The following is a 24033-nucleotide window of genomic DNA, read 5'->3' as shown; positions in this document are numbered from 1 at the left end:
ATTTTGCTTAGATAGACACGCCAAATGGGCCAAAAATGTCTTTGCTTGCAGTTAAACACTACCAGTCGGTTGGCCTCTTTCGATATAGGTTTAATGTTAATGCCACGCATGGATATATGTGTAACTGAGACATTCTTTGTGTAATCATAGTAATTATGGTTGTTAGATTGATAAAAACAGTAAAGTTTGAGTTGGCCAATAACAACGTGGTCTCAGAACGACTTGAATCGTGCCACTTAACTGTATGTAGAAGGTAGGCAATTAATGTACTGGCTCAGACTGAGTCCCATACAGTGAGTGAGTGAGTGAGTGAGTTTCATGCCAATTGAAACAGTATTTCAGTTACATCACGGCATGTCAGGTTGATGCTCGATGAAAGCCCAAAGTGATGCAAGTCGGAATTAGATATCACTTTGGTGAAATCCACAAGAATAGATATGGTGCTGAATTTTTTTTTAAAAATAGGGCGAGTCTCAAACCCTAGTTAATCGAGTAAGAATAAGAATTTATGGATGAACAACTTCTTTATTACAACTAAGAGCGACGTTATCATCGTACTTGCTTGACAACGGTGTTAGAACCTTCGCCGAAACGTCATTCTTAATTGTAATAAAGAAGTTGTTCATCCATAAATTCTTATCCTTACTCAGTACTCCAACTTCTAAACGCCTATCAAAGAAACCCAGTTGACCGGTTTCTTATGAACGCGATGCTGCATAGAAAATCGCGGCGCGTCAGACGAATATGCATTGCATATATATTCATTCATAAACTGTTACATCGGTGAGCGAAATTACGTCGTAAACATCGAATATTTTAAGAATTACATTATATGATAAATAGATTATTACTCGAGCGAATTCTGCATTGTAAATATCATATATCTCTAATAGAATATATGCATTACGCGCCAAGGCTGGTATAATACAATTTTTATTCCGAATATGTCATATTTACTGTGCGGAAATATACTCGGGTAATAATCTGCATATGCCTAACATGATGACTGAAAACGCAAGTGCATTTGTAAGAGGCGACTAACTGCATCGGGTGGTCAGGCTCGCTGACTGGGTTGATGCATGTCATCGTATCCCAATTGCGTGGATCGATCTTCAGGATATCAATCACTGGATTGTCTGGTCCAGACTCGATTATTTACAGACCGCCGTCATATGGCTGGAATATTTCCGAGTGCGGCGTTAAACAACAAACAATCAATCAATCTTATTCAACATAAACTGCCGGGTAAAAGAAAGTATACACGCGTCTTTGATGGTGGCTACAAGAAATGGTTTTGGGATGGAGATATATTTGATATATACGGGTATCATAGTTGTGTTTTAGACCTCTAGTTTACAGTATTTCGGCGACTGTTTTATTAACCTAGTACCTTTTTGAGAGCGCTTGTAATGTTTTGGTCAAATCCAATTTTCAAGTGTATACTTTCTTTTGCCTGGCAGTATACAAGTGATTAGGTCACGGATGCACGCTCTGTATAAACCTGCTTAGTGAGCACCCCTCTTTTTTTCCAACATATTTCTGTTTGTTAATCCATTTCTCACTGCACATGTATTCCATTAGGAAGCGGGAAGATATCTATCACAAAAAACTAATCAAATATAGAAGTTTTAAAAGTGACGAGAAACGACAAATGTATTTTGACAGGTTCAGTGCATTTTGCGGTGGTTTGAAATTGGCGCATTCATTTGATATACTAGTGAGTTTGGTTTAACACACTTTGGCCAGTATTTCAGTTACATCACGGCGTGTCAGATTCATCGGGGAGAAAACCCAGAACCAATGTAGTCCTTATGTTTCCACTTTGGCGAAACGCACTAGAGCTGGTGTGGTGCTGACAAACCCAGAAACATATATATACAGGGTGAATCTGGGATTCGAACCCACGACCATAGGATTCTGGCACGCCTAAGGGACGCAACTCTGCCTTGGGCGATAGCTATAGGGTCCTCTGTGCACCGTGCATCTATCCTACTTCATTTGGCATGTTTTCGAAAGAGACAAAGAGTCAATGGAAATAGTTTCTAACAGATACCTTAAGGGACAAATAATTTGGTGTTTTGCTCAACGTTGAAGTGGTGGGTGGTACGTTTGGTTGTTGTTTTAGGCCGCAACCACAGTCAGTAATATTCAGCTGTATCAAGGCAGTCTGTAAATAATCAAATCTTGGTGAGATATAAGCACTAACACCCCGTGTCACAGGGTCAGCCAACTCACAGGGTCCCACCACCAGACTAAACTTAGCAGGCTTTGAAGACAAGCTATAGAATGTTGGGGATTTATTCTAACACAGATCCCACGGGTCGGTACGCAAACTCAATAAGTAAACACAATAACTGGCCCGATTTTAAATAATAAGAAAATAGTTATTAAAAACATTGTTATTTTAATGTTTATTCATAAAAATTCAGGATATGCTATTAAACATATTTTTTTACTTTCAACATTCTTTTTATTCCCAGCCATGGAGTTATAAATAATTTATTAAAGTATTAGGAGATGCACACGTAAAATCCAAACCGTTTACGACGCACTCATCAATACACACCATCAATGCGCAGTATGTGTTCGGACGAGTAGGTTCCCTTGCTATTGTCGTAAATTGAAGTTTTCATTTTAGACGTTGTTTAATTAACATATTCATTCTTGTTCATATGTTATTGACCTCAACATCTAAAGAATTGGTTAAGTTTTGCATTAATAATTGTTCAGGTTCGTAAAATTACAACAAAAATCCATTTTAATATGTCGTAAAATAGTCATATGTGATTTTTGGCAGCAGGTATTCCTTTACGGCAGGTACCAGAGCGCCAGATTTGAAAGGAAAATACGCGTCCTCATATCGATGTTTTATATGTGAAATAGTTTCTTTTAAGAAACGTCGTTATGTTTATGGAAACGATAAGCGAATTCCTGCATAAACTGTGGTGATATAATATAGGTATTCTCATTATCTATCCAATAATATCGCTTTTAATCGGATGTCATCATAGGCAGTAAAATGAAATCTTGAAGGTGTGAGTCTGTGACCATCTGTTTGTTTAACCTGTTGACTGTGTTTTTTTAGCTATTGATACTTTCATAGACATTTTTAAGTGACCAAGTTTTGGGTAAATTAACCTATGGATCAAGTCTCAGAAATTGGCGATGCATTACCCAGTGCACCTCTTTGTCCATCCAAGTTTCACGTGGAAGTCAATCAGAACCCATGTAGGTAAGTAATAATTGTTTCCTTTCTGGGGAGAAGTGCATTTTACTTGACACACTTTTTCGGATTTCAGTTAGCACCCTGGAACTCCTGTTGCCATCTTGAAACTAGCCGGGCTAAAGTGTTAATCTATTATAATAAGCCAACACTTTACCATGGGACCACAGGTGCTGTCACAAATAATGGGCCCAAGTAATCAGCGTGATCTGCACCCAATTGTTTGCTTTTAGTCGTAGTAGCCATTTTCTCAGTTTTCTCAAATTTACAGATTTTCATCAAATTACATTGGATTTGTTCGCTCTAAGAGAGAGCTAACCCTTACCCTCCCTCAGTGGCTGAAATAACTTCCTGCACATGTCTGGTAACTTTTCTGTTGGTCTGCATGAAATTCTCCTCCACCTGCCCAAATATATGGCAGATAATTTAAGACTACATATATATTCAGTTATTTTATAACACCTGGTAGATTCTCAAGTAATTGTTTGCAATATTTCAACATGATTTGTCTCTTAGCCTTTGCAAATTTTCAATGTTTATTATGCCTGAATGCGGGCAGGTTACTTTGAAGATGGGCAGACAACACTTTTGGTCACCTGTCCTACTGTCTTGTTGGGTTTTAAAATTATTTCGAACTCTGCCCAATCTCATTAAATCAGATCTTTGTTCTCACTACCGCTAAACAAAGATCTGAGAACACCCCAGTACGGGTCACTAATTTCAAATTGGCGACTACACTTCTAAAAATATTTTGACAATTTCTCCTTTCCTTCCTATCAACCAACTGTACAAGTTATCACCATCGTCTGAACAGCACATGCCACATGATCACGCAGACTGCTTCAGATTTACATATTACATTTTCTATTTTCTCTTGTGTCGCACTCAAGTTTTATTTTCATTACAATTAATAAGAAATGCTTTTATCAGTTTGTTGTCTGAAGACTAACGTACACCAATATTCCGTAAATTCGATTTACACATGCTTATCCTCAGCACAATGTACTATGGCTTTCGCGATATATACAGGGTTATGGATTTTTTAAAAAGTAGCTCAAATTAGTTTTAGAATTGTAATTTTGGGAAGAAATGGCAGACAGATAGGAAGCGGTGACAGAACTGAATGTGCATCGTTGTGTTGTTGGATTTTTCTTAACACCTGAATTAGTCACATGACACCGCCCGCGTGTCTTCTCTTTAGTTGTATTTGAGCAAGATGATGATATGGTTTGTTTTTTCACATTTCTTCACAAGAGTCAGTTTTGTTTGGTTAAATATTTCTCTCTTCCAATCCAATGAAACATAGCAGAAGTAAAACAAGATGAGATCACATGTGCTATAACAGGGAGTTGGCAATAATTGGTCGCTAGCTAGTATATATATCATGTTGTGACTCAAGCGAGTGATTTGTATGGATGTGAGAGTCAGAGCTCCAGATAATCTTTTGGTGTTGTGGGTATTTTACCCATGCATTTTTAAATCATTGGGTATCAGTAATTCTATCTGGGTATTCAAATTTCTGTTACCCACTAGTTTTTACACATGTGGGTATTTAAGTAAAATATTTAAAAACACTATTCATCAAGTCCCTGCAAACTGGTGTCGTGTGGTTTCGAGAGCTTTATAGGACTCAAAAATACCACGATACTTCCATAAGAAAGTGTGATGGCAAATGATCATGATGTAACTGTCATCGTGGCAAGGTTGACAGAATGTCCGGTTATAATTTCAAAATAAGTTGCTGATTTGCTAATCGAATACGCAGGGTTACTTCACAATATTTTGATGATATGCACAAGTTTTATTTTTTAGTGTATCTGTAATGTTCGTTGCGTATTTGATACGCTTGGATTTTATTTTACTGCATATTTCGGCATGTTTGATGCGTATTTTACGCAGATACGCAGCTTATCTGGAGCTCTGGAGAGTTATTGTGACAGTCCCCGAATCCAAGCTGCATTTAGCGACTATGTTAACCATGGTAACCTGAATAATGTTCAAGTGGATTGGGAAGGTGTTGGTGATGCTGGCGATACTGACAACAACCTCTGTTGTCACTGTTCAGCATGCTGTTCTCACATGGGTCACAGACAACAAGTGCTTACTTTGTGATTGACGACACTTGCTATGGTTTTACAAGACACTATAATCACTGTACCTGGTATTTGGTTAAGACTTGCCACAACTGAGATGAGAGAGCTCTCTTCACCAGCTTCAACAGAGTTGCCAGTGAGTGGAGGCAAGACAATGGTGCTGGTACGATTCTCACAAATCAATGAACTTGCCTGAGGAAAGCCTGTTTAAACATGATTAATTTCTATCACTTTTCTGTGAACTTGTAGCACTGCCAGAGTGTCTCTGGTTCAGGAACATGTGCTGGCTGCATTGAGGAAACAGAAAGTTGCTTATGGAGACTTTACAGTGACCGAGTATGACGATGCTTTCCTGACGGAGCATGTCAAGTCCATATCTTTATGTGATACAGATCTGTCCAACACAGGTCGAAAAGTGAGTGTAGTACACTTTGACTTAGGGCTGGCTATCGATATAAATCTTAAAGATCGCTAATTGTAAACTAAATAACAATCCGTTATCGATAAATATCGGAGAAGTAACTTTGAGCAAATATGCAAAAAGCTCAGACAAAAAACAACATATTTCACGTCACTGATGATTGGTGACACATTCATGCATGGTTCACTTTGTGGACATTTAGGATATAACAAAATCAGTTGCATGCTGTCTTCGGCAATGGTAAAATCGGTCTGCTTCAGTAAATTAAGACTTTATTTCATCACAACAGTTTGTGTAAGATGTTTTCAATGACGCAATTTTCATATCAATAGTTAATATTTCTTTCCATCAACTATAATTCTGATTATCAATCTTTTAGCCAGCCCTACTTGGAATAGGGATAGTCTGAATGTCCAGTTGGTGAGTGAATGGTTGGAAACAGCTATAATATTAATACATGTTGGGTCTTCTAAGTTTCATGACATCAGTCTACAGATTTATCCTATCCACTAGTCTGTCGTGTAAACAGCTCATAATTGTCCATATAACACTAGAATTGACTGAAAATGATGTCGTGATTTAATTGTTGTGTTTCAGGCTATTGACCTGACCTCATGTATACTCCATATCCATGTCTTCCAACTTCACGATGACGGACCGGGCCAGGAGGAGATTGATGATGAAGATCTTGCTGCAGCCAGTCACTGGCTCCTTCCGTCCTCTGATTTCCATGGAATATGGGACAGTCTTGTATTTGATGAGGAGGTCAAGGCAAAGGTGAATGCATCGACACATTGTACATGGTGTATTGTCTTACACTTTTGAGAATTTGAACTGACTTTAGTAACTTTTAAGAAGTATCTTAAAACAAAGAGTAGTATTCTATAGAGTTTATTAGAAGAATGTATTTACTGTGTATGATATTTGCCAGGGACACTGATTTGATCAGTTCGAGTTAAAGGATTTGTAATTTTAGTGGTACACAGGCAGTGTTTGAAATAATTTAAAAAACCAAACAGGACAGTCGGGTTGGTGACCCAAAGTGTTGCCTACCCATCTTCAAAATTAACTGCCCGCACTCAGGCATTATGAATATTAAAAAACTCTCAAAAACTAAGAGACAATTCAAGTCTTGATTCAGTTGAAATAATGCAAACATTTAACAATGACTTGAGAATCTACATGGAGTTATAATAAAACTGCATACGTACGTAGTCTTAAAGTTATGTGCCAGACAGTCAGGCATGTGGAGGAAAATTTCATGCAGCCCGACAGAAAAGTTACCTGTTACAGGCAGGCAGATATTTTCAGACACTGTATACAAGCCCTCTAGGCATGACAATCTGACGACACCGCTACACGAGGTCGTGCCATGTGAACACTGGGAGAACTTTGACTGTCCAATCCAAATGAAGAATCTGTGATTTCTTGAACCAATGAGATGCTGGCTTCATTTCTTAACCAGTTCAATTTAGAATAACAAAAGACAACTGCCACAGTACACAAGTATTACCTCGTTAATGTGCCTTTGTGGGTTGAGATGCCATGGCACTCATAAAGGACAGGATGTTCATCCACAACGATATAGTCACTGCTTTATTGAATGCATTTGGATTATTTTCAATTTTGAGATATAGAAATCTGAAAGGTTGTCTGGATGCTTCGCTCACTTATTGGGGATAGACATAGCCACTAGTCTGTTAGACCAAGGCTAGTATCAATCTAGAGGGACTGGTGGTTTTCTAAAAAAATTATAGATTTTTACCGAAACCACAAGTTCGAAATGAGTGTGGCAGTAGTTGGATATAAGCCAATGGTGTTTAGATTAGAAAGTAGGGCTGGGACGGGTAACTCAGGACCTGGGTACCCACAGTACTACCCAGACCCCTGGTTATTCATGTAATATATTGTTTAATGACAAAAACTCACTATAGCTCAGTGGTTACACTTCAAGTCGCTAATGATCGCATTTCTTTCTGACGATGCACACATACTTTTTGACTTGTATATGTTTGAGTAAAGATAACGCTTCAGTCAACTTCAGTGTACGCATGATCTGATCGTTTGATACCTGTATCTAAACAGTTTTTGCCATGGCCATGGTAAAATAATTCCCAATCAGAAATTTTGTTCCCAACTCTTGAGACCTACAGTGGGTACCCGGGTAGGGTCGGGTAATAGGGGGTCAGGTACCCATGTGGTAAATTTGGACTGGTCCCAGCCCTATTAGAAAGTACTCCTGACGACCTCCTATGTGTCTTCAGATCTTCATGCAGAGAGGGATCATATGGTAGTGAGAGATCTGACTTTAATGAGACTGGTTACCTTCATATGGACCATCACTGATTTAATGCCAACTCAAGCTTTATGATCCTTACAAACATCAAGAGTCTTTTGTATGTTTAAAGTAAATAATGTTAATGATTAAATTGAAATGATAATACCAATACATTAGCCAATGTATGTTTTTTTTCAGTTGTTAAACTACGCCACAACCACCTTGCTGTTCTCCGATCGTGCTGTAGACAGTAATATCATCACCTGGAATAGAGTTGTCTTGCTACATGGTTAGACCATATCTTATACACTCTTGTACCGCCACCCTCTGTAGAGCATGTGTTATACACTCTTGTATTGCCACCCTGTGTAGAGCATGTGTTATACACTCTTGTATTGCCACCCTGTGTAGAGCATGTGTTATACACTCTTGTATTGCCACCCTGTGTAGAGCATGTGTTATACACTCTTGTATTGCCACCCTGTGTAGAGCATGTGTTATACACTCTTGTATTGCCACCCTGTGTAGAGCATGTGTTATACACTCTTGTATTGCCACCCCGTGTAGAGCATGTGTTATACACTCTTGTATTGCCACCCTGTGTAGAGCATGTGTTATACACTCTTGTACTGCCACCCACTGTAGAGCATGTGTTATACACTCTTGTATTGCCACCCTGTGTAGAGCATGTGTTATACACTCTTGTACTGCCACCCACTGTAGAGCATGTGTTATACACTCTTGTATTGCCACCCTGTGTAGAGCATGTGTTATACACTCTTGTATTGCCACCCTGTGTAGAGCATGTGTTATACACTCTTGTACTGCCACCCACTGTAGAGCATGTGTTATACACTCTTGTATTGCCACCCTGTGTAGAGCATGTGTTATACACTCTTGTATTGCCACCCTGTGTAGACCATATCTTAATATTGACAGTAGTGGGTGACCTCACCTAGGTGAACACGACCAAGCTGACTGTTGTTCATTTCCCGATGAACGTCAGAATATCTCGTGATTACGTTGTCAATCGCGCAGAGACTTACGGAACTACTTTAGGGGAATTCCTCAATGTCTAAAATTAACATTACAAATAATTAGGGAAAACTGAGAGCGACATCAATTTAGGCTGTGAATGATGCAGGCTTTAAAGTTAGACAGATCATGTATATGTCGGGTCACCGAACTGAAGCGTCCATTTTAAGCTATAACAGAGAATGCTCGACTTACCGAAAGAAATCACCGACCTCCACACTATCGTGCTTCAGTAAATTCAACCGCTTCGCCTCAAGCGATAATCCCCGTCATCAGCAGCCGTAGTATGACTCAAACACACACCAAAAGTTCACAGAACGTTGATATGTCTCCATTGTCAGCATGAGCCGGGTCTGGATTTTGTTTCCAATTCCACCGCTAACTTTCAAGGGTGCAACTTGAATTTCAAGCGAATGACATTGTGGTAGCCACCATTTTCTGCCGTTTGTAAAACCAAGGGATGTCACTCTAAATGGAATGTTTGGAACGGATGACGTCACGACGTCACGATTCTCCGTCTTGATATAGTTCGCTATAAATAATTAAAGTTTCATGATTAATCAATATAAGTTGTATTTGTTGACGTTCATCAGCTGATGAAGACAGTGCCTCACGGGAGCAAATTTACCATGAAGCGCTTCGGCTGTTATACACTCTTCTTGTATTGCAACCCAGTCTAGAACATATACATTGTCATATTATGTTAATCGCTTGGTTATATATCTTTTCTGTTAACATCTTTAACAGAACAACTCAACTAAATTATCTTGTTACTGACATACATTCTTTGTGCTAATGGTTGCATGGTAACCCAGTCGTCTAAGGCGCTGCATTTCGCCGTGCAGATTTGCATCCCTTGGTCAAGTTAGAAACCTATGATCGTGGGTTTGATTCCCAGTTTGCCCCGATCATTATGTTTCTAGGTTTGTTAGCATTATACCTTTGCTTGTGTGTTTCACCAAAGTGGTAAACATCTGAGACCTGCATTACTTCGGGTTTTCCTCCCACAAAGCTGACATGCCGTTATATAACTAAGTGGAATGTTATCAAAGCAGTGTTAAACCCAACTCCATCACTCCCTCTTTGTGGTACAGTATGCATCAGTAAATCAGCAGGTGTCACCCACACTGCTCTCATACATGGAATTAGCTACAGTCTTGGACATTTTCTTCTCCCTAGGCCCCCCCGGCACAGGGAAGACGTCGCTGTGTAAGGCCCTGGCACAGAAACTGTCCATACGACTGTCCGACAGATACACATATGGTCAGCTGATCGAGGTCAACAGTCACAGCTTGTTCTCCAAATGGTTCTCAGAGGTCAGGAAAAATACTGAACATTCCATATGTTAACTCGTACCTCACATAGGTGTTGAATTCATAAAAATATGTTCTTTTGCATGAGAGAAAGTTAAAATATGTTCTTTTGCCCGAGAGAAAGTTTAGGGATAATTGTGCGAAATTCTATGCTACTTTAGTGTAGGTACAACATTTTTGCGCCTGGTTGTATTTTGAGGTCATCAGTGTAAAATCTCGGTTTGTGCTGATCTTTACATGTAGTGTTGAAATCACATGATCATGGACAACTGAGATTGCAATATTTTAATTTTTTCTCAGTCTAGATTTACGCATTTCTTGCCAGTGGTGTTATGTTACATAATAGTTACAATTCACAACATTTTGATGATGCATGAGGTTTGTATTCCATGTCCCAAAGATCTGCCTGTGGTTGACAACAACTCAAGCTTTAGCAAGTTAATATAAAATGTTTAAAAGTCTTACTTAAGCATTAGCAAGTTTAAAGTGCAACTTACGCTTAAGGACGTGTAGAGTGCATCTGAAGCTTTAGCAGGTGTGAAGTCCTACTGAAGCTTAAGCAAGTCTGAAGTGCAATCTTAGCTTTAGCATGTCTGGTAACTGCCCCAGTGTTTGTTCACGTCACATCACTGAATGTTGCAGAGTGGGAAGTTGGTGATGAAGATGTTCCAGAAGATCCAGGAACTCATCAATGATCCCGAGTCTCTGGTCTTTGTTCTCATAGATGAGGTAAGACTTCAGTTATACTCATCAATGATCCCGACTCTCTGATCTTTGTTCTCATAGATGAGGTAAGACTTCAGTTATACTCATCAATGATCCTGACTCTCTGGTCTTTGTTCTCATAGATGAGGTAAGACTTCAGTTATACTCATCAATGATCCTGACTCTCTGATCTTTGTTCTCATAGATGAGGTAAGACTTCAGTTATACTCATCAATGATCCCGACTCTCTGATCTTTGTTCTCATAGATGAGGTAAGACTTCAGTTATACTCATCAATGATCCCGACTCTCTGATCTTTGTTCTCATAGATGAGGTAAGACTTCAGTTATACTCATCAATGATCCCGAGTCTCTGATCTTTGTTCTCATAGATGAGGTAAGACTTCAGTTATACTCATCAATGATCCCGACTCTCTGGTCTTTGTTCTCATAGATGAGGTAAGACTTCAGTTATACTCATCAATGATCCCGACTCTCTGATCTTTGTTCTCATAGACGAGGTAAGCTGTCCGTTAGATTCACAATCATCCAATGTTTCACCAAAGTTGCCAACTCCTGTAATACTTAGTTATTTACTCAAGTACAGTATAGTCAGTCGAACCTTGTGGTATCAAGCTTGGATGTGTCAAATTACCAGTTCCCCAAACTCAGCTTCCCGTCGCTCCGAAATGTGTCTTCTGTCTTCATCATTTATACTTGGATTTGTCAAATTCTCCTTTCTCTTGAACTCATTTGGGAGTGCCAACTATCCACATTATGCATAAAATCTCCTGATGACTCGAACAGTCAAAACTAAAATAAAATACATTCACACTTGCCAAACTTTGAAATTTGAAATTACTTCACACACAATTGACTGACCTCATAGCAATTGCTGCCGCCATTATGCTTTTCGCTTTTGGTGTAATAATTACGCTTTTGAACTTAAATTACGCTATTACTCTTGTACTTCCCAAATTATGATTTTTGACATTTTTGACAAATTATTTACATGCATTAGCCATCACGAAGATCTAATTGTTGGTGCACGGGTCACATGACGCATTCTACAGGGAACTAATTGCATGTACACTGATATTTCTTCCCAACTTGAAACACCACATTGTCTCTCTGCTCTGCAGTAAATATCATCACATGATGAATTATGAATGTGTGGAGCTTTGACTCTGTGTTACGGCAAGAGTGCAGTATACCGGGCACCTTCCGCAAATTTTATGAGATGCCCTGTGTAGTCGCCGTGTGAAAATTGGAGGGGTTTGGTGGCTTGACCACACATAGGAGCTTGAATTAAATGCTTTGATAAGTGAATGTAATTTTAATTACCAAAGTTACAAAATATGTTTGTTGAAATGTGGCCCTGATGGATATCACTGATGAGGTTGTCGCACATAGTTATCAAACTCGAGTACTTATCAATGTTGATGTCCAATTTTTTTATATTTATGGTTTGATTTCCAATTTCGAGGTTTAGTCATATTTAACCCTACAAATGCAAGTGGGCTCATTTATCTGCTTATTTTGAGCTTTATCACCTGATGTTTCAAGTAGTGACGTTGTCCAATGTGACTCTATCACTAGCATCAATGCATGTGTATTTGTGTTTCACGTACGTCTAGGCCTGAAATGTCAGGGTACAAACCTGCATCATAGTACTATTGACACTGCACTTTTTCACATGAAATTACACTGTTTTACTCCACTGACTACTCCAAGGCATCAATGAGGGTTGGCATCTCTGAGGATGTTTTCTAATAACATGCCACCTTAAAAAGCCCACCTTACATCAGAAGTTAATGAAAATCAAGTAATCTAGCAAAAAGATCTGGTTTGGCCTGGAGATATCTATTATTGTTTGTAACCACATGTTTTGAACATTGAAACGTATGAAACTAAAGAAAACTAAAGAAAACTAAGTTACATGTAATAATCTCACAACATGATGTTTGGTTTTCGAAAATTCCCTTTCTTGGTTGTCTCAAACCCCGCATGACTCAAACTTTTCCCCAGTTCTCCACGAGTTTGATACAATGAGTGAGTATGGTTTAACACTGCTTTTAGCAATATTCCAGTAATATCACAGCGAGAGACACCAGAAATGGGCTTCACACATTGTACCCATGTCGGGAATCAAACCCCGGTCTTTGGCGTGACAAGCGAACTCTTTAACCACTAGGCTACCTGACCGCCCCTTGACACAACAAGGTTTGGCTGTACATATATGTCAGTTCTTGTAGCTTATCATCCTTTGTGTAAAGCATTGGTGCTGTATGAGCCTGTGTCTGTGTTCTGTTTTATGTTATTGAATCCAGTCTAAGATGTGTGTTGCCAATGTTGTGCAGGTAGAGAGCCTGACGTCAGCCAGGAAGAGCGCCCTGTCAGGCAGTGAACCATCAGATGCTATACGGGTGGTCAACGCACTCCTTACCCAGATCGACCAGATCAAAAGGTATACATTTCCCTATAGTTATTCTATCTCACAAAGTTTCCAGCTTCTAAAAAACAATTCACCGAAACACATCTCAGCATCATCATGGTCACCACCCAAACAAATGGCCACACAGTGGAGATGTGCATTGAGTGTTCAGAGACCGCTTTTTTGTTTTTGTTGCTAGAATTACCGCCAAGTTCATACTTAAGTTATTGTTTGTGAAAAAAGGAAAGTGGATAAGAAACATCGCCCAGGCTTCCTGAACTGTAGAACTACCTTCTCTACTTCGGACCCTCCTGATACTCGTCTCTACTGTGTCAGTTCAAGTTCAACAGTCCGTTCCTGATATGACCGGGTCCGTGCCTCTGTTGGAACAACCAGCTACATCGGACGTTCGCAAGGTTCTTTCCTCCGTCGATTTCCCCAAGTCGGCTTTGACTGTGTCCCCGGTCGACCCTCTTACCACCCCTCGTTCATCTGTCACTTCTTATGTGATATTTCAGCTAGTGATGCTCGTTTCTCTTCATCCAAAGATACTGGCACTCCTCCATCAAAGTGACGAGTACGACTTTCCCTGGGATTGGTCGAACAGGTCCACCCTCTACTAAGGATTGATGGATCGCTTCTTCCAAGGGCCACCGTTCCAAGAATAGTTGCTTGCAGGAGTGGCGCTCTAAGGATCGCTCACCTATTGTTCAACAGTCGGAGGATCGTTGTTCCAGATCACCTGGTTGTACTCGGGATTGACACTCTTGCTATCCACAGTTGGAGGATTGACCATCTCAGGATCAACAATTGGAGTAACGACCCTCTCTGCATCGATGCTTTCGCACAAACACTACAGATTCATCTTGTACCACTCCCGCTGAACATGATTTAGAGGATGGCTCCTCTGACCTGGTGTCACTCCCTGTCCTCAGGTTATTCAGATCAACGTAGAATCGTCATCAACAGGACTTTCATGTTACGTATGGACCCGTCTCCTCACTAGCATGGGTACCTGTATGCTTCGTCTTTTTTGTACTTCCTCTCCCCTGTTCATTACTACCGCTCTCCTCTTCTGGAACTACCTTGGATCACGATCGCTGTTCCCCTCTACTCCACGATTGTGTGGATCGCCACTCACCTAATCATTCCCGGTCATCTGCACTGCGTCCTTCTACGACGATCCCGTCACCAACTCAACTGCTACTTACCTCCTGGGACCATCGCAACCTGGATAATATTCCTGCGTCGAACCTAGAATTGTTCCTGCAGTCTGTGACTTCTGCCTTCCAGGATCGCTCCAGACTGCCGGTGGTACCTCTTCTTGACAGCTTGACTTCCTTGAACCTAACGCTCCCTCCCAGGCCTGTCATGACTGATTGCGGGATCGGCTGCAGCCTCCACGTGTTCGTGTGGAAGAATCCTGCACACATGGACTGTCTCAGCTTTGCTAGAGCTCCTGACCTGGATGGGGATGTTGACCCTTTGTCCCAAGTGATTAGAGCTTGGACGAGTCCAAATTTACTACCGAGGTACCCACCCCTCTATTACACCACCCATCCCGGGAACCCGGCTGTCAGCCTCAAGAGATAGTTACAAAATTTACGATTAGGAATAGTTTGACCGTAGTCCTGGCAAAATGTATTTAGCTACATGTATAATATGATATGGTCATACATACACTGAAGCTGACTGAAATTTATTCTTTATTTAAACATATAAAAGTGAATGTGAACTTTAGGTCATTTTTGCCATTAAACAATATATCAGGTGACTAACCACGGGTCCTGGTTGCCCTGTGGGTACCCAGATCCTTCTCAGTACACACCCGATTGAGTACCTGAGTTACCAGTCCCAGCCTTACAATGACTTCTGTGGAGGACTTCCATCTGGCTCATCTGGATACCATCGTTATGCTCCCTTTGATTTTCACTGTCCTCTCGGGGACTGAAACCATGTTTGACCTGCTCTTACAGCCCTTCGACGCCAAGGTGTCCTTCAACAAGATCAATGGGACGATCCCTTTAAGGCATGCCTGTGCCGGCTCCCTTGGTCAAGTCAGTCTCTCCAGATTCAAGACATTACACGTGACACCCATCCCAAGGTGTCTGTCGATCTACTTCGACTACATCTAAGACAATTGGAGGAACAGCAGAAGAGAGAGTGACAGAGTTCGTGCCTGCCAAGCGTGATCTCCGTGAAGTCATGGGTGGGAGGATTGAAGTTCTCCTCCAGATACACCATGTCGTTCTCCGCCTCCAAGGATGTTAGCGAATCTGCGAAATGTGTCAGCAGCAAATTGGTCCATCCTGTTGTCCTGCTTGTCCCGCGTATATTTGTATCCTTATCCTATCTCACAAGCTGTATGCCCTCCCGACGATCCCTGCATCACAGCTCCTCTAGCCTGATAGTTCTGCAAAAGAAAAATAACGCGTCAAGGGTAGTCATGTGATCAAGTCATGTAGGTTGCCCTGCACAGGATGGACCATTTGTTTGGAAGTTCATGCTGGGATGTGTTTGGGTGAATTGTTTTTAAGAAGCGGGAAATTTTGTTCATGCTTGTTTCCACATAGGATCGAAAGAAGAAGGAATAATTGCTTAGTGTACGATAGGATAAGTATATAAATATACAAATTATTGTAAAATTTACACAGGTGGCCCTTTGATTGTGGGTTCAGCTCCCAGTTTGCCCTGATTGTTAAGTTTATGTTTGACCATCCCCGTGCTCGTGGGTTTCACCAATGTGGTAATGTCTAAGACCTGCATCACCTTGGCTTTCCTCTGACCATAATTTATAAGTTGACATGCTGTGATATGACTGGAATACTGTTAACTTACCCAATCACACATAGTATTACATAGATAACAAGAGGCTGTTCCACATCTTGAAATGAGGACTAAAAATATCTTTGTTAAATGCTATCCAGGAATGATTTACATTAGATAAAGTGTTCTGGTTGTCCATCTTTAAACATGTTAAAATGAACTGAAATACTGGTAATACAAACTTTAATCGAAGTAACAGTTCCTTCCTGTTCTTGTGATTGAGATTTGTTCTTTTATTGAAGGTGAACATATAAATCTATTAAAAAGATGTTTTCTTGTGTCCTCATGATCATAGAGGCTTGTTTAAGGAACAGTTTTACCCTTTAACGAATCTCCCAATCTCATAAAAATCAGATCTAAGTTCTCGCTGCCGCTAAACAAAGATCTTAGGACATACCATTAGGGGTCAGAACGAACTTTTGCAAACTTTGACCGACCACTGAAATGACTAACAAGAAGTCAACATCAGCCAGTTAGAAAGCAGCTTTATCAAGCTTTACAGCACTCGTCTCAACCTAGCGACTTCCATTTCAGACTATGCTTGTAAAATATGTTGACAAAGTTGTCGATTAAAATTTTGAAAACTGAACAAACGAACATCCCGGAATGTCTAATATATGGTTGAGATTGTATGGTAGTGCTTCCCATGTACTGTGCAATTCCTCCTCCGTTCAAATGTTTATCCCACGGAAGCGAGAGACAGACGATAATTTTGACGAAATCAGTCGTATGGGCCGTAACTGTTTTTCGGAATACACTGTGTTAACGCTTTCGAGGTTGCATGATTATAAAACATATTCTGACTATCACTTTCATGATCTGGTAAGCGACGCTTTGATTGGTCAGATAAAAGGTTGTTCTGACGTGACCCTTAGTGGGATGTCCTCAGATCTTTGTTTAGCGATAGCGAGAATTAAGATCTGATTTTAATGAGATTGCGAATCTCCGTAAGCAAGTGTGATATAATATGCACTCCTGTTTCAGACACCCAAATGTACTGATCCTGACAACATCTAACGTGACCGGTGCTATAGACTTGGCGTTTGTAGACCGGGCAGACATCAAGCAGTACATCGGACCTCCCTCTCCATGTGCAATATTCAAGATCTACCTCTCCTGTCTCAACGAACTGATGAGGGTGAGATAACAGTCTGTGAAACCACCCCGATACAGCCGCTGCACTGCAGCCTCAACCATACGACAGCAGCCCCTACAACTGAGATGATATTAAACTCAACCCTATAGCTGAAACAATGCACCTTGATATTAGGGTTATATCATTATCATTATTTGGCTTTCAGTTCTCAAATTGTATTATTCATCTGCACATCTCATGGTTCACTTCCAATGATCAATTTTTAAGCTTTATCGAACATGTCCGTTTGGTTGATTAGGCTTGGTAATTTGGATTAATGCTCTCAATATCAATCACTGGTTTGTCTAGTCCAGACTTGAAATCTTTCTGACTGCCATCATATCACCAGAATATTGCTGAGTGCAGTTTTACAACATGTTTTAAACAACAAACAAACACAACACTTTCTCATAGCATTGGGAAGTGTAACGTTTGCCACCTCCATGTCACTGAAATGCTGCATTGGTATTATGGTATTTGAAACAAACATGGCATAGGAGCCAGGACAAGGTTCTTGTACCCAGATACATGGCATGAAGGTGTGAACAATGGGGGTGGGGTGAGCTGAGGTGAAATACGACGACGCACGTGTGGTTTGCTGGCTGGCTGGCTGGCTGGCTGGCTGGCTGGCTGGCACTAGTCCGGACTGATGCCGAATTATAGTGCTAGCACACTGAGATACCATGCCGCAGTTTAACATGAATACCCCACTCAGACACAGTATACTGACCCCGAGCCGACCAGTCCTTGTTTTTGCCCCTTAATGCCGAGTGCCAGACAGGGTAACAACAAGTACCACCTTTTAACGTCTTTTGGTATGACGTGGCCGGGGATTGAACTCTGGACCTTCTGCTCCCCGGGCGGACGCTCTACCACTAGACCACGGAGGCTGTCGTATGAACAGTGTATGGGAGGAATCAGTCTTACACTGTCACGTGCCAATGTGATGTGAGATTGTTATCTGCAGCCTCATGTTCCACTATTTTGTTTCAGTCAGGGATAATCAGCCCCGCCCAGCAGTTGTTGGACCTCAGAGACCTGGAGGTGATGAGGTTTATAGAGAACGATGCCACTAGACTCAGTCTACACCTCAGGAATGTTGCTATGTAAGAAATGATCATGAAATTGTCTGCATTGTGTGGTAGGTTTTGATAATGAGATTGTATCATGTATATTTGTGATACCTTCCCCAAATCCTCTGGATTAACGAATCATGGAGATGTGTCATGTATGATATAAAGACATTTCTAAATGCAGTTGTCTAGAATGGAGCATATGCCACAAACATAGACTGGACTGACAGGGTTCACTGTACACCTATTGTACTTAAAGGGCAAGTTCACACGGAAATGAACCAATTATTCTTGTACTTTTTCCACATTAAAAGTGTTAACATAGAAGTGTCATAGACAAAAATATAAAAACATCAAATTTAATTAACATATTTTTTGCATTAAAACGATTGATATTTTTCACATTTACCAAGTGTTCTATTTCCATAACAAAAACACCATGGCTTATGCCCCTTGCAATATGACGTCATTGGTGCCAATTGATAAACATTATGACGTCATCATGCTTTGTTAGAGCCGCTTCACATGGTGTAGGTACAGTTTTGTGATTCTAGCGTCTCAGATGCCAGCCAGAATTGTGTTATGCTGAGTCACCACTGCGCCGAGTGTGTCGTAGACCATGTTGTTTTACCGCAAACTGGTCCTTGATATCTTTTGCGTTGAGAATAGACAGGGACCCAGTTGAATTGGCACCAATTACGTCATAATCTAAGGGGGGATAACTCAGGCCTATTTCGCTCGTAAAACGAAGGCTTCATAACGGCATATCATTTTAACACTATTGTGAGCTTCCTACTTTCACTGTGAAAAAAATGAGTGTATATTTTCAAACACAGATACTAACTAATTCTAAAATTGCGTTTTGTTTAGAAAAAGAAAGAAAGTGATTTTTGCGTGTACACTTCCCCTTTAATGGTAACGGAATTTGTCCTAGCTTGTACAAGCTTGGAAGTAGGAGTTACTGTCTGGATGGATGGGTGAGATCCTGGATGGGTGAGATCCTGGATGGGTGTGATCCTGGATGGGTGTGACCCTGGATGGGTGTGATCCTGGATGTGACCCTGGATGGGTGTGACCCCTGGATGGGTGTGATCCTGGATGGGTGTGACCCCTGGATGGGTGAGATCCTGGATGGGTGAGATCCTGGATGGGTGTGATCCTGGATGGGTGTGACCCTGGATGGGTGTGATCCTGGATGTGACCCTGGATGGGTGTGACCCCTGGATGGGTGTGATCCTGGATGGATGTGATCCTGGATGGGTGAGATCCTGGATGGGTGTGACCCCTGGATGGGTGTGATCCTGGATGGATGTGACCCTGGATGGGTGTGATCCTGGATGTGACCCTGGATGGGTGTGATCCTGGATGGGTGTGATCCTGGATGGGTGTGATCCTGGATGGGTGTGACCCCTGGATGGGTGTGATCCTGGATGGGTGTGATCCTGGATGGGTGTGACCCTGGATGGGTGTGTGACGATAAATGTGACCCCTGGTGTAGTCATCACACATCATGATTTTGCCACCATGTTTTTGTGGACAGTGACAGTTGGTGACTTTGTAGCAACTATGTCCCAAGTTTGTGTCAAATGTGGGTGAAAGACTGCTGATGTTATGTAAAAGTATAATTCTCTAATATGATCCTATTTGACTTCCTTCCTTCACAGCAAGAGCCAAGGTTTGAGTGGAAGGACCCTGCGGAAACTCCCTTTCATTGCTCACGCCATGTTTGTGCAGGTAAAATCTCCAGGCTTCTTGATGAGGCTGAAATTTGTGGTACTACCAGTCAAATCATTCAGTTTAGGATGCTTTTCATTGGCCATATAAACTACTTATTTCTGTCTATCATATTTTTTGTCCTCATTAATGTTTGTTTGTTTGTTGTTTAACACCCCACACAGCAATATTCCAGTTATCTGTAAATAATCGAGTTTGAACCAGACAATCCAGTAATTGACATCATGAGCATCAATCTCGCAATTGGGATATGATGACATGCATCAACAAAGTCAGCGAGCCTGACCACCCAATCCTGTTAGTCCCCTCTTGCGACAATTAAACCACACGTTGAAACATGATATGATCCTATCAATAGTCTTCATTCAAAGATAAGACTTATATTTTGGTTATTGATCCACAGATTTGTAGAATAGAATTTAATTTGTGAATTTTAGCATTTTGATACTGTACAGAAGGATGCAGTGGAGGGGAGGGGGCTTAGATAGAATGTTCCTCCCTGTGATATGTTTGTTATGTTGAAGAGCTAGGTGACCTACAGAGCCCCAATTCTTGCTGTGTGCGCTAGAACCCAGTCCTATGTGGTATGTTATATTTTCTGTTTTCCCATTGTCTGTAGACTTCTACAGTGACGCTGGACGACTTTGTGGAGTATCTCTCTAAAACAGTGGACCATCAGTTTAAGGAGAGGGAAGACTTGACCCGAGAGTGACCTGAATGAATGTTACACTGGATGACTTTGTGGAGTATCTCTCTAAAACAGTGGACCATCAGTTTAAGGAGAGGGAAGACTTGACCCGAGAGTGACCTATATGAATGTTACACTGGATGACTTGGTGGAGTATCTCTCTAAAACAGTGGACCATCAGTTTAAGGAGAGGGAAGACTTGACCTGAGAGTGACCTATATGAATGTTACACTGGATGACTTGGTGGAACACCTCTCCAAAACAGTGGACCAGCAAATAGGAGAGTGAGTACACGTCCAGAGAGTGACCTTCACAGATGTTAATCCCCTATACAGGACCTGTGTTGGATGTTTTCACCACAAGTTGACCTGACACGTCCATGATGTCAGATATGGGGATAGATGGACTAGTCTTGCACAAGTATACTTCTCACAGGATCTCAACAACCACGTGGCCTCTACATTAGACCTGCACTACCTGCTGTCAACCACAAGAACACACAACTTTCATTCCTGTCAACTACATTTCTTTTTGTATAATTTACACATAATGGACACTTGTTTTTGATTACATTTCTTTAAATGTTTTCAGCTGTGATAAATTGTATAAAAAAGTATGTAAAAAACAAATGAAAAGCTTTCCATTACCTGGTATTACCATATATTTGATTGAGACTTTCAGACATTTATGTTTAGATGGCCATTGTTTCCATGTTGTTTTATGCGCCACGTTTCTGTAAAATACTCCCTCAAACCTGGAACCGCCAGATTGTATTTTTATTGCTGACTCAGCATTTATCTCTGTATAGGTACCCAGGGTTTTACCTTGACCTACAAAACTAGAGGTTGAAGGTACCCCCATTTAATAATGTCAGGGTCCTTATAGGAAATATGAGGGTCCTGTAATAGTAACATTCATCAGGATTTTTTGCAAATATTTTATATGGCCAGGAAGTCAGGGAGTTTGACCTTAATGTTGTTTTTGTAAACATTCATCTAGTTGGAAATGTGACATATCAGACTGTTTTAAATGAAGTTGTTGCCGTAGTGACCATACTCTTCACTTGTATATATGTATGATCCCTGTCAGATGGAGACATTATTTGTACAGATCTGTTCAATAAATGGAGATCAAACACTGTTGAGTGTTGACTGCTGGAACACTGTTGTGTGTAGACTGCTGTAACACTGTTGTGTGTTCACTGCTGTAACACTGTTGTGTGTTGACTGCTGTAACACTGTTGTGTGTTGACTGCTGTAACACTGTTGTGTGTTGACTGCTGTAACACTGTTGTGTGTTGACTGCTGGTACACTGTTGAGTGTTGACTGCTGGAACACTGTTGTGTGTTGACTGCTGGAACACTGTTGTGTGTTGACTGCTGTAACACTGTTGTGTGTAGACTGCTGGAACACTGTTGAGTGTTGACTGCTGGAACACTGTTGTGTGTTGACTGCTGGAACACTGTTGAGTGTTGACTGCTGGAACACTGTTGTGTGTTGACTGCTGTAACACTGCTGTGTGTTGACTGCTGTAACACTGTTGTGTGTTGACTGCTGAAACACTGTTGTGTGTTGACTGCTGTAACACTGTTGTGTGTTGACTGCTGTAACACTGTTGTGTGTTGACTGCTGTAACACTGTTGTGTGTTGACTGCTGGTACACTGTTGAGTGTTGACTGCTGGAACACTGTTGTGTGTTGACTGCTGGAACACTGTTGTGTGTTGACTGCTGTAACACTGTTGTGTGTAGACTGCTGGAACACTGTTGAGTGTTGACTGCTGGAACACTGTTGTGTGTTGACTGCTGGAACACTGTTGTGTGTTGACTGCTGGAACACTGTTGTGTGTTGACTGCTGTAACACTGTTGTGTGTTGACTGCTGTAACACTGTTGTGTGTAGACTGCTGGAACAGTGGTGTGTGTAGACTGCTGGAACACTGCTGTGTGTAGACTGTTGGAACACTGTTGTGTGTAGACTGCTGGAACAGTGTTGTGTGTAGACTGCTGGAACACTGTTGTGTGTTGACTGCTGTAACACTGTTGTGTGTAGACTGCTGGAACACTGTTGAGTGTTGACTGCTGGAACACTGTTGTGTGTTGACTGCTGGAACACTGTTGTGTGTAGACTGCTGGAACACTGTTGTGTGTAGACTGCAGGAACACTGCTGTGTGTAGACTGCTGGAACACTATTGTATGTTGACTGCTGGAACACTGTTGTGTGTAGACTGCTGGAACACTGCTGTGTGTAGACTGCTGCAACACTGCTGTGTGTAGACTGCTGGAACAGTGCTGTGTGTAGACTGCTGGAACACTTATGTGTGTAGACTGCTGTAACACTGCTGTGTGTAGACTGCTGGAACACTGCTGTGTGTAGACTGCTGAAACACTGTTGTGTGTAGACTGCTGTAACACTGCTGTGTGTAGACTGCTGGAACACTGTTGTGTGTAGACTGCTGGAACAGTGTTGTGTGTAGACTGCTGGAACACTGTTGTGTGTAGACTGCTGGAACACTGTTGTGTGTAGACTGCTGTGTGTAGACTGCTGGAACACTGTTGTGTGTAGACTGCTGGAACACTGTTGTGTGTAGACCGCTGTAACACTGTTGTGTGTAGACTGCTGGAACACTGCTGTGTGTAGACTGCTGGAACACTGTTGTGTGTAGACTGCTGTGTGTAGACTGCTGGAACACTGTTGTGTGTAGACTGCTGGAACACTGTTGTGTGTAGACTGCTGGAACACTGCTGTGTGTAGACTGCTGGAACACTGTTGTGTGTAGACTGCTGTGTGTAGACTGCTGGAACACTGTTGTGTGTAGACTGCTGGAACACTGTTGTGTGTAGACCGCTGTAACACTGCTGTGTGTAGACTGCTGGAACACTGCTGTGTGTAGACTGCTGGAACACTGTTGTGTGTAGACTGCTGGAACACTGTTGTGTGAAGACTGTAGTGTGTTGACTGCTGGAACACTGTTGTGTGTAGACTGCTGGAACACTGTTGTGTGAAGACTGTTGTGTGTTGACTGCTGGAACACTGTTGTGTTTAGACTGCTGTTACACTGTTGTGTGTAGACTGCT

At 41.3% G+C, this 24033-nt stretch overlaps 1 protein-coding gene across 1 annotated transcript; it reads left to right on the top strand.

The window, feature by feature from the left end:
• Positions 1–2681: 2681 nt before the first annotated feature.
• On the top strand, positions 2682–22096 carry LOC124152220 (pachytene checkpoint protein 2 homolog). Its single transcript, XM_046525068.2, has 12 exons — positions 2682–2959; positions 3115–3232; positions 5566–5731; positions 6335–6514; positions 8214–8304; positions 10230–10366; positions 11006–11092; positions 13428–13534; positions 17312–17465; positions 18456–18568; positions 20200–20269; positions 20889–22096. Exons 2-12 carry the CDS (start codon positions 3141–3143, stop codon positions 20979–20981), a joined length of 1290 nt encoding a protein of 429 aa, XP_046381024.1. The 5' UTR covers positions 2682–2959; positions 3115–3140; the 3' UTR covers positions 20982–22096.
• The last annotated feature ends 1937 nt before the right edge of the window (positions 22097–24033 follow it).

This window comes from Haliotis rufescens, unplaced genomic scaffold, assembly GCF_023055435.1.
Source record: "Haliotis rufescens isolate VD_foot unplaced genomic scaffold, xgHalRufe1.0.p SCAF_30, whole genome shotgun sequence".
Taxonomy (NCBI): Eukaryota; Metazoa; Mollusca; class Gastropoda; order Lepetellida; family Haliotidae; genus Haliotis; species Haliotis rufescens.
The sequence above is the reverse complement of the archived record's forward strand: the minus strand, read 5'-3'. Positions and strand labels throughout refer to the sequence as shown.